At 42.7% G+C, this 10,913-nt stretch overlaps 2 protein-coding genes across 6 annotated transcripts in view; one reads left to right on the forward strand and one right to left on the reverse strand.

Moving 5' to 3' along the window:
* Positions 1–2,176, reverse strand: part of Rad9b (RAD9 checkpoint clamp component B) — a 37,122-nt gene extending 34,946 nt beyond the window's left edge. Inside the window, exons 1-2 of one of the 5 annotated variants that reach the window (XM_050158901.1) lie at positions 2,091–2,176; positions 225–295 (exon numbers count right to left, since the gene is read on the reverse strand). Coding sequence is in view for 3 of the 5 variants with exons in the window: in XM_050158899.1 (XP_050014856.1) it covers positions 221–295; positions 1,922–1,958 (112 nt within the window). In the remaining 2 variants the exon portion in view is untranslated. Of the gene's footprint in view, positions 1–220; positions 296–1,921; positions 2,000–2,090 lie in introns of those variants that run through there. The other 4 variants (XM_050158900.1, XM_050158898.1, XM_050158899.1 and 1 more) reach the window with 4 other exon arrangements.
* On the forward strand, positions 2,092–10,831 carry Vps29 (VPS29 retromer complex component). Its single transcript, XM_050158907.1, has 4 exons — positions 2,092–2,229; positions 7,564–7,755; positions 9,426–9,661; positions 10,342–10,831. The coding sequence occupies exons 1-4, from the start codon at positions 2,227–2,229 to the stop codon at positions 10,457–10,459; spliced, it is 549 nt and encodes a 182-aa protein (XP_050014864.1). The 5' UTR covers positions 2,092–2,226; the 3' UTR covers positions 10,460–10,831.
* The last annotated feature ends 82 nt before the right edge of the window (positions 10,832–10,913 follow it).

Below are 10,913 nucleotides of genomic sequence, written 5' to 3' on the forward strand. Positions count from 1 at the left end.
TTGGCATGTTGCGTGTCTGCTTTTTGTTTTTTTTTTTTTTTTTTTGGTTTTTCGAGACAGGGTTTCTCTGTAGCTTTGGGGACCATCCCGGAACTAGCTCTTGTAGACCAGGCTGGCCTCGAACTCCCAAAGATCCGCCTGTCTCTGCCTCCCGAGTGCTGGGATTAAAGGCGTGCGCCACCACCGCCCGGCTCACGCTGGGCTTTTTAACTGGACTTACTTACACCTTTCTCAGATGGGTCTAGCCACAGGTCATCACTCACTCGTGATAGAGTCTGTATTGCTTTTCCAAATACTGTGGAGGAAAAGAAAGGTGCTGATTATATTCTTTCTAGCAATAAAGAGAAATCGCAGGACTACTTCTGCATGCACAGGACTCAAAGGAAAACTGGAAAGGACAGCAGGATCAACTGAACAACTTAATCATGCCGGTCAAATTCTTCAGTTGAGCTCTTTATTACTACTGCCCTGTGGGTAAGATTCCCAGAGATGGAAATAGGGTCTTTTGGCAGTGCAGAGACTACCCAACCAAGGCATTGGGAATTGTTGGCAACTATCCTACCCAAGGCCTATTCTGTACCACTGCTTCTTCAGCCTGGCTTTGACCATTCACTTTGAGCTTGGTCCTGGGGAAGAGACTGGAAAGTCACTGGCTATCTAGGCCTCCAGTATGTCCAGGTTAGATCATAATGATCTCAACTTTGATGCTTTGTCGAGTCCTAGCAAGGTGCATCACCGTGAGAAGAATCACCGTGAGAGGAATCACCATGAGAGGAATTCAGCACAAAGTGACCAGATGTATGTATGTTATGTCACTGAGCTGGAAAAAGTGGCCTGAAATCCCCTTTTCCTTTATGTGTCTCAACAATTTCCCATTAAGTGATTACATTTGACTTTTATGTTTAGGGTGGAAAAAAGCTCAGGATGCATCTGAGAGTTAAATTATTCAGCTGATCCCCACAGCATTTTATAGATTAATTTACCTTAGGAAATACCATATAATACCCTTTACATACATAGTAAGAATTCAAAAACAGAGAAAAAAGAAAGCAAAAAATTAAATCTGCAGTGATACAAAATGATGTCTCCTGCAAGTCAATTCCTATGGTAATGCTATCCTTCATTTTCTTTTTGGGTTCTCCTACACTCTGCAGGCAGTTGAACCTAGGCCTTGTACATGTCAGGCAAGCTGTCTGTGCCCACGAACCCTGTTCCAAGCCCAGTCATTCCCTTTTGTAAGGCTATGTACAATACAGTTCCCCACATTGTCCTTCTAATTACTGGGCTCAATTCATCCACTTCATGCTTATGACAAACTCTTATCAACGAAGGTGTTAATATTAGTCTCATCTTCCAATTAAGGAAACTGAGGTTCAAAGTGACATAGTAGCTTGTTCTAGTGTATATATATATATATATGCATATATATACTACATATATATATGTATATATATGAAAAGAAAAAAAAAAAAACAACAAACCAGCCTGGTCTACAAGAGCTAGTTCCAGGACAGGCTCCAAAAGCTACAGAGAAACCCTGTCTTGAAAAATCAAAAAAAAAAAAAATTCTCTGGTAGAATCTCGAATGGAGATCGGGTTTTCCCCGGACTCAAAATTCTTTTGTTGGTAAAGTGTTAATTTTCCTCTCAACTTCTCCCCACATCAGCCCTCGTCAATCCGAGCTTAATGCCCAACGCTACAGTTCATTTCATGGTCACCAAATTACTAGGCATAACTAAAGAAAAAGGGGCTGTCACGCTATTCGAAGCGCAGCAGGGCCCTCGTGAGGGCGCTGAGGCCCGGCTTTGCGTCCTCAGTCCTGGCGAAGCACGGCAGAGGAAGCGTAAGGAGACGATGGAGACACTTCAGAGACACTAGGGTCTCCCTCTTCTAAGTAGCAAAACAAGAATGGCCGCTCCACCTTTCACCTGACCGCCCGTCATCCCGCACTTCAGCATGGCTACCGGGAAGGAGGGCACGGCGGGCGGAAGCGTACCCGCCGTAGGTACCCGGATGTTATGCGCACTGCCCACTGTCTCCGCCTCTATCTTGGCCCCACCCACGCGTTTCGCTTTCTGACTGGGACTGACCTTTACGAGGCCTCGTAGGACCGTCCCTCGCAAACTCCGCGTCTTATTGGTGGCGGAAGAAATGGGCGGGTCTACTAAGAAACCCGAGGAAGAGGGCGGCGGCGTTCGTGGTGACTGAACGAAGCCTGGTGACAGGATGGTGAGCACCGTGGCGGCGGCGACCCGGGTCGGACCAGGATACTCCGGCGTCGGGGACGAGGACGCTCTGGGAGGCTGGAGCGGGCGCGGCTGAGTCGCGAGCCTGGGGAGGCCGCGGAGGAGGGAGGGGGAAGATCGCGGCTGGCCAGGGTGCGGCCCGGCCTGGCTCGCCCCTCGCCCCTGCGGCCAGAGGGCGTGCGTGGAGGACCCGGCCTCTCGTCCTGTCACGAGATCGGCTCGCTGTGGCCGGGAGAGGCCTCGGGACGTTCGTGTGGCCGGACGTCTTCCTCCTGCTTCTTCGGGGCTTGCTGGGGACAGCCGGCCTCGGTGCAGAACGAGAAGTAGCCGCTGCATTGGCCACTCCGGGCGGGGACCCGGAAAGGGACTGCTTGTCAGCTGTGGCTGCTGCTACCCCTTAGAGCGAACGCATGGGGATCGTTTGAAGTCTGAGATGTGCGTGTTATTTGCAGAGCTTTAGCTTCCCCCAGTCTGCATCAGGCCTTTGCTCCCGTTAGATTGCTGCCCCTGCGACCTTGCTCAATGAAACCTGGGGAGCAGACACGTCCATGTAATCAGACTTTTTAAAGACATCCGTGCTCTCCAAAGTTTATAGAGGGCGGTTGAGCTTTGCTGTTTGTGCTGAGGAACGTTAAAGTGAAGGTACCTCTTGGACTGATGGGCACACGTTGCGTTTTTAGAGATTATTCTCCAAACGACCTTTGAAAAGGTGGTTTATAAGTGTTCCAAAGATGTGTGCTTAAATTTACCCGATTTTCGCTTCTAAACAGACTCCAGTTTAAGGTAGACTAGTTAATTATGGCAGTTTGGAGATACTTCCAGGGAGAAGAATTAGTTGCCATGATCCATGTTTCTGAAGTCGTTTTGAGAGGTGAACACTTAGGTTTAAGGGTCACTGCTATTGATCACGTTTCTTTTAAAAATTTATTTCTTTTTAATTTTTGTGTATGTGTGTGTCTCCGTGAGTTTTATGTGCACCACCCAAGTACAGGTACCATTGGAAGCCAGAGGGCTTGGGATCCCAGAACTGGAGATACAATTGTGAGATGCCTTGTGGGTGCTGGAAACCAAATCCGGGACCTCTGCAAGATCAGCAAGTGCTTTTAACTGCTGAGCCATCTCTTGATGCCTAAGTCAGGTTATTACAATATAGCACCCAAGCTGGCCTGGAATTCACAGAGATCTGCCTGCCTCTGTCTCCCAAGTGCTGGAACCAAATGAGTGTGCCACCACACTAAGTGTGTGTTGGTTTTTATTGTCGTGATCTTTCTTGGCATTTTCACCATATGTATTCACGTTAGTAATGTCCTCTATAGCAAAACTTCCCCTGGAGAATGGGTTTTTACTACTAAAACCTCAAACATTATAAAAAGATAAAATAAATAAATAAATAAATAAAACCAGTGTACTCCAGAGACAGCAAGACCCCAGGAACCAGGTTAGCCTTAACCTATTCCCAGTGAATTCTTCAAATTATAAATATCTAATCTTACAAAGAGTAAACTGAATGAAAAATTAAGGGACAGGAGTCGACGCGGAAAGCAAGGTTAGAAAATGTAGATGACATTGGCAGGGCAGGTGTGCTGTGTTTGTCCTCTGCTGAGAGATGAAGTGAGTACTTTTGGAATCATTTTCAGCACAGATGATTTTTAACATTTCCTTTCATAACATTCAGAAATCATTAACAAATTTTGCATATTTGGTATGTTTTTTTTTTCTTTTAACTTTTGTTGCTTTCTTTTAACATTGGTCATGTTTCACCCTTTTTTTTTCATTCCCCTGTCTGCAATCAACTTCTTCATTCCACTAAGGCTGGGCACAGAGTAAGTTTCTTTTCTACGCTCCTACTAACAATGGTGGTTGGGTGGCTGATAACTGATCTCTCAAGTAGGAAGTGACCCAATCCCCATGCTTCGTTCGTTTAGGTTGTTTATATGAATATAACAAGACAGCCATTTCTAGACCCTTTGCTGCCTCTCATGTTTGTCTAACCTGATCTATCACCATGGAGTTTAGGCAGGGGCACTTGTGACGTGTCATGTATGTCTCCTAACTTGGTCATCAGTAGAAACCATAGGACTCTGTCCTACTGTGGATCTTTGCTAGTTCCTGTGTGGCTGTTTATCCAGTGACAGTTTTCACATATTAATAGTCAAGGAGATGGATGGCACCTCATAGAATTGGTGTCTTCAATCATAATACAGTACTGTGTTTCGCTAATGTTCTTTCTGGTATATTCTGACTAAACAGTTCATTTTTTTAGTCCCAGAGATAAACACCCTCTTATGAGTTCCGAGATTTTTCTTTTAGTATAGAAAATGTTTTCCAGCATGTCACAGTAACTGTTCATTAATCCAAATGTGAAGGGACCCCTCTTCAGTGAAGACTGTTCTAAGTCAAGGTGCTTGTTACTGATTGAGGGTGGATCCTTTGTAGTCAGTTTAGCTTTCCGAGGTGTTCCCCAGCGTGGACTGCTGCAGCTGCCCTGTGTTAGGAACAGTTCCTCTTATTTACAGTCCTTTTGACTTTGTTGCCAGATAATCAAGCTTGCTCTAGTAATCATTCTTACTGGACATATTCTGGGTTTTGATTGATCTTAAAATTTAATTTTTTTAAAATTTGGTTATTTTATGTGGATGTGCTTTGTATGTCTCTCTCTGTACTACCTGTGTGCCTGGTACCCTCCAAGGCTAGAAGAGGGAATCAGATCTCCTGGAACTGGAGTTACAGTTGTGAGCTGCTGTGTGCTGGGAATCAAACCTAGATCATCTGGAAGAGCTGTCAGTGCTCTTAACCACGGAACCATCTCTTCAGTTGCCAAATTAATTATTATTATTTTTTTTGCCTCAACGGTCTAGAGTATTTTTTTTTATTATTGCCAACATGTTCTCATACCCAGCTAAATTAATTATTTTAAGTTGGCCAGGCCAGATGGTGGTAGCAGTCGCCATTAATCCCAGCACTTGGCAAAAAACAAAAACAACAAAACAATTATGGTGGCAAAAGTTTTATCATATTAAACATGTAATGCTTTCTTTGAAACTGTTGGTAAGCATGCCTTGAAAAGCAGAGTGTGTGCACTGATGAGTGGAACATGGTACAATGAAGATCCTGTAAGTGTGCTTATACTAACCAACCCGGAAAATCTCTTCTGTTACTCTCAGGGGGGCATGTGATATCTTTAAATGAACTTTTTTTTTCCTTTTCTTTTTTTTTGGAGTGGTGACACAGGATTTCTCTCTATAACAGCTCTGGCTGTCCTTGAGCTCACTTTGTAGACCAGGCTGGCCTCAAACCCACAGAGATCTACCTACCTCTGCCTCCTGAGTGCTGGGATTAAAGGCAAGCACCACCAACGCACAGCTTTAAATGGACTTTTAAACAATAATGTCAGTTTATTTTGTTCACTCTTGAAATTTTTAATCTAAAATTTAATGGGATTGTCCCTCCCCCTTTTTTGGACAGGATTTCACTATGTAGCTTTGGCTGGTCTGGAGCTTGCTATGTAGACCAGGTTGGCCCTGAATTCACAGAAATCTTCCTGCCTATTCTTCCTTGGTGCTGGGATTAAAGGAGTGTGCCACCATGCCTGTTTTAGGCTTGGCTTTTTAATTCTTTGACATTTCAGAGCAAATTTTATTTTTGTCATCTGAGACTGTGGCAACTCTGAACTGCTCCCTGCTGATCTCATTACTCAATCATCTGCCTTTTTGTTTTACTCTCTAATGCACATGATGATTGTAAAGTGTTATTTTTTTTAAGTTTACACACTATACTGAGGGAGTGGAAGAAGCAGTTTTATCCAGGTAATAGAAATATGACAGTGGGGATTTCTAGTGAAAGAAAGTGAAGATAGCAAAACATATAAAAAAAAAAAAAGAAGCACATATGTATCTATTGAGACTCTAAAGTATTAGGCCTTTGTGCCCTGTGACATACTGCTAAGAATTTGAAATAGCAAAATCAGTTAATTTGGGCTAATGTTCTCCAAAGAGTCCTTTTTTTGAGTTGAGGACCAAACCCAGGGCTTTGCACTTGCTAGGCAAGCATTCTACCACTGAGCAAAATTCCCAACCCCTCCAAAGAGTTCTTAGCACAAACTATAAAATTAACTTTTTCCCTAATTTTTTATATTTATATACATACATATATGTATGTATTTTGTGTGTGTGATAGTTTCGCTTGCAGTATTGGCTGGCCTAGAACTGGAATTTGCATGCCATGTAGCCCAGGTTGGTCTTGAACTAGCAGTCCTCCTGTCTGCTAAATTTACAAGCATGAACCTCCCTCCATACTCTGTATTCATTCATCCCTCCCTCTCTCCCTCCCTCCCTCCCTCCCTCCCTTCCTCCCTCCCTCCCTCTCTTCTGTCTCTCCCTCCCTGCTTCTCCCTCCCTCCCTTCTCCTTTTGAAACAAGGTCTCACTGTATTATTTTAGGCTGCCCTGGAGCTTACTTTGTAGACCAGGTTGTCCTCAAACTCAAAGAGATACATCCGCCTGCCTCTGCCTCCTGAGGGTTAAGATTACTGCCCAGCCATATTACCACAACTGTTTTGTCTGCGTGTGTCTAATCACACCAGCTAGTGCAGTACTTGAAAAGCTCAGAAGAGAGTGTCGGATCCACTAGAGCTAGAATTAAATGGTCAGCTGTCTTGTGGGTGCTGGGAATTGAACCTGGGACCTTAGCAAGAGCAATCAGTGCTCTTAACATCTAAGTCATCTCTCTAGGGTCATGTTTCATTTCTGATAATTTCCTTTAACAATGATTTTGCAATTAAATAGGTTTATATTACAGCTGCAGATAGGATTACTGTGTCATTCTTCAAAACTATCGAATGCTGTAAATTCTAGCAGTTCAGTTTGCAGTGTCTATCTTATTCAATGATTCAATGTAATGTATAGGTTTCTAAATCAATCTTTTTTACTTTTTCTGAGACAGTATCTCTGTGTGTGGCTGTGGCTGACCTAGAACTCACTATGTAGACTCGACAGGCTTTGAACTTGCAGTGGTCTCTTGCCTCTGCTCCCCGCCCGTGTTGGGTTACAGGTGTGTGCTCTCACCTGGCTAGTGGGTCACTTTAGAAAACTTGATTTTATTATATTTTTTATTGGTTAAATAAAATAACACAACTTTAGATATCCAAGATAAGATTGGCTTAGAACAGATATGGTACCACAGGCTAGGAACCGCATCAGTAACGTTCGCTCTGCTGGGTTCTTGGACTCTCTGCCAAGTCTAAAGGGGTAGTCATGGGAGGATTGTGTTGTCTACCATCACCTCTAACCCTGTGTTTGTTCCACTCCGACACCTGAAAGTTGGTGTTGGTGTTAGGAGATCTGCACATTCCACACCGGTGCAACAGCCTGCCGGCTAAATTCAAAAAACTCCTGGTGCCAGGAAAAATCCAGCACATTCTCTGCACTGGGAACCTTTGCACCAAGGAGAGCTATGACTATCTCAAGACTCTGGCTGGTGACGTCCACATCGTAAGAGGAGACTTCGATGAGGTGCCATTTTCCTTTCTCTCCCATCTGTACTCCTTTCTTACTGTTTTGTATAAACTTTATTATTTAAGCTTGAGTTTTTCCATGGTCGCCCCACCACCGCCACTTTGAAAAGTTACCTTTGGACCTAGAAATGTTTGGTGGTTGAACACCTCTCTAAGCATACACGATGCCTGGGTTCAGTCCTCAACAGCATTGTCACCCAAATAAAAATTAGAGGTGAACTATCCATTAGTTTGCAGCCAGTGTTCTGAATTTAGGCATTCTCAGATTTTGGGATATTTGCACATATATAGTGAAATATTAGTGGTAAGAACCAGGTCTAAACAGCAAATTCATTTTTGTTTCATATTTTTAAATTTGTTTTTCAAGACATGGTTTCTCTGTGGCTTTGGAGCCTGTCCTGGAACTAGCTCTTGTAGACCAGGCTGGCCTCGAACTCAGAGATCCACCTGTCTCTGCCTTTGGAGGGCTGGGATTAAATGCATATACCACTGCCTGGCTACATTGCTACATACTATATACGCATAGCCTAACGATACAAATAAATTTCTGACCATGTGGGGCTCTAAAAGACCCTGTTTGGAAGGGGAATAAAATTAAAGAGTTGTTATGCAGGGAGGTGGTAGCTCATACCTTTAATCCCAGCACTTGGGAGGCAGAGGCAGGCAGACCTCTCTTAGTTTGAAGCCAGCCTGGTCTACAGAGCAAGTTCCAAGACAGCCAGAGCTACACAGAGAAACCCTGGCTTGATCCCCCCCTCTGCCCCCCCCCCCCCAAAAAAAAGCGCCACGCAGTGATGGTGCACACCTTTAATCCCAGCACTCGGGAGGCAGAGGCAGGCAGATCTCTATGAGTTCGAGGCCAGCCTGGTCTACAAGAGCTAGTTCCAGGACAGGCTCCAAAAAGCTACAGAGAAACCCTGTCTCAAACAAACAAACAAAAGAAAAAACCAAACATAGGGTCCTGAGTTCAATTCCCAGCAACCACCTGGTGACTCACAACCATCCATAATGAGATCTGGTGACCTCTTCTGGTCTGCAGGAATACATGCAGACAGAACACTGCATACATAATAAATAAAGCTTTAAAAAAAATTGGGTATTGTAAGTATTAAAGCCTGGATATAATTTAAATAAATCCCAGTTTATAAGTTATGTGCCTTAAGTTGTGAAAATTACAAGTTTGGGGATAATTACTCTCTAAATTTTTTATTACAATATTTGTGCATGCATGTAAATAGTACTTGTGTGACGGTCAAAGGACAACAGCTTGTGAAGTCAGTTCCCTCTTTCTACCATGTGGGATCCAGGGATAGAATCCAGGCTGGGGGGCAAGTATCTTTACTTGCTGAGCCATCTCCCCAGCCCAGGAATAGTTATTCTTTACAGCACACCCTAAAGAACCCATATTCTTTTTTTTTTTTTTTTTTTTTAAGAACCCATATTCTATAAAAATTAACTTAATAAAGCAGTTGCTTAGAAGCTTCCAATTTACATTGGCTGAATTGGGTTTTATACACTATTGCAGTATTACAGGCTGAGGAGAAACTTTTTATAAATGTATTTGTTGTAGGTCTGAAGATACCTATATGAGGTTGAATATTTAAACAAATTGAGTAAGTTTCATCCTATCAGAAATGTGTATTTTCCTTGTGTCTTTTTTTATATTAGAATCTGAATTACCCAGAACAGAAGGTTGTGACTGTGGGGCAGTTCAAGATCGGTCTGATCCATGGACACCAAGTTATTCCATGGGGAGACATGGCTAGCTTGGCCCTGCTGCAGAGGCAGTTTGATGTGGACATTCTTATCTCAGGACACACACACAAATTTGAAGCATTTGAGCATGAAAATAAATTCTACATTAACCCAGGTTCCGCCACTGGGGCATATAATGCCTTGGAAACGTAAGTACCACAACTTAGTATTTAGTGCTTTAGAAAAAGTAGTAATTGCATGATGTTCATAAAGAGAAATACAACATTTAAATAAGAGTCTGTGTAGTGGCACACACTTTTAATCCCAGCACTCTGGAGGCAGAGGCAGGTAGATCTCTGAGTTCAAGGCCAGCCAGAGCTACATAGTGAGACCCTATTTAAAAAAACACAATAAACAGGTAAAAAAAAAATTTGTTTTGTTTTTGTTTTTTGAGACAGGGTTTTTCTCTATGTAGCTTTAGAGCCTGTCCTGGAACTTGCTTTGTAGATCAGGCTGGCCTTGAACTCACAGAGATCCTCTTGCCTCTACCTCTTGAGTGCTTGGATTAAAGGCAGGTGCCACCATGACCCAGCAAACAGGTAAATGTCAGCAACCCCTTTTTGTTATTTTTTTCTTTCTTTTTTGAGACAGGGTTTCTTTGTGTAGCCTTGGCTGCCCTGGAACTCACTTTGTAGACCAGGCTGGCTTCACACATACAGAGATCCACCTGCCTCTGCCTCCCTGAGTGCACCACCCCCACCCTGTTACTGGTGTTCTTTTCAGTGTGCAGGTAACAATCAGATTTCTCCTGGAGTTCAATACCTTGAATTGAAATTTACAGTGCTTTTGCTTTAGTACAAAACACTAACACAGTTTATTTCTCTTCCAGAAATATTATTCCTTCATTTGTCCTGATGGATATCCAGGCTTCTACAGTGGTCACTTACGTCTATCAGCTTATTGGAGATGATGTGAAAGTAGAACGAATTGAATACAAAAAATCTTAAAGCTAGGCTTGTCTTGTTCATTTTCTGTTTTTTCCCCTATTTTCTTGTTCAAATGAATTAATTAAACACTTAAGAGGCACACAGTTGTGTCACTTTTATAATATTTTGCACTAAAAGGTATCTTCTGTTTAGAACATAGTTCCTCTAAGATTCTTGTAAACTATAAGAATATTCTTAGCTTGCAGTATATGGTTTCTATGAAAAGAAGTCCACCATACAGTATAGGTCCATTTAAGAAAAATTTATCTTTGTAAATATCTTCCTAGTTGGTATTTGGACTTCATTACAAAACTAGTGCATGAAGAGAAAGAATCCAGAATTTCTGTGTATGTTTTCTCTTCTTTAGTAATAAATGTTTACCTTCCATTTAGACTTTCTTGAAAACCTGTGTTTAATTTAAAAACTACAGACTTAAAATCCCAGTAATCAAGAGACAGAGGCTCTTAAGACTTGA

The sequence above is a fragment of the Alexandromys fortis genome, unplaced genomic scaffold, assembly GCF_014885135.2.
Source record: "Alexandromys fortis isolate MF-2015 unplaced genomic scaffold, M_Fortis_MF-2015_v1.1 scaffold_90, whole genome shotgun sequence".
Lineage (NCBI taxonomy): Eukaryota > Metazoa > Chordata > Mammalia > Rodentia > Cricetidae > Alexandromys > Alexandromys fortis.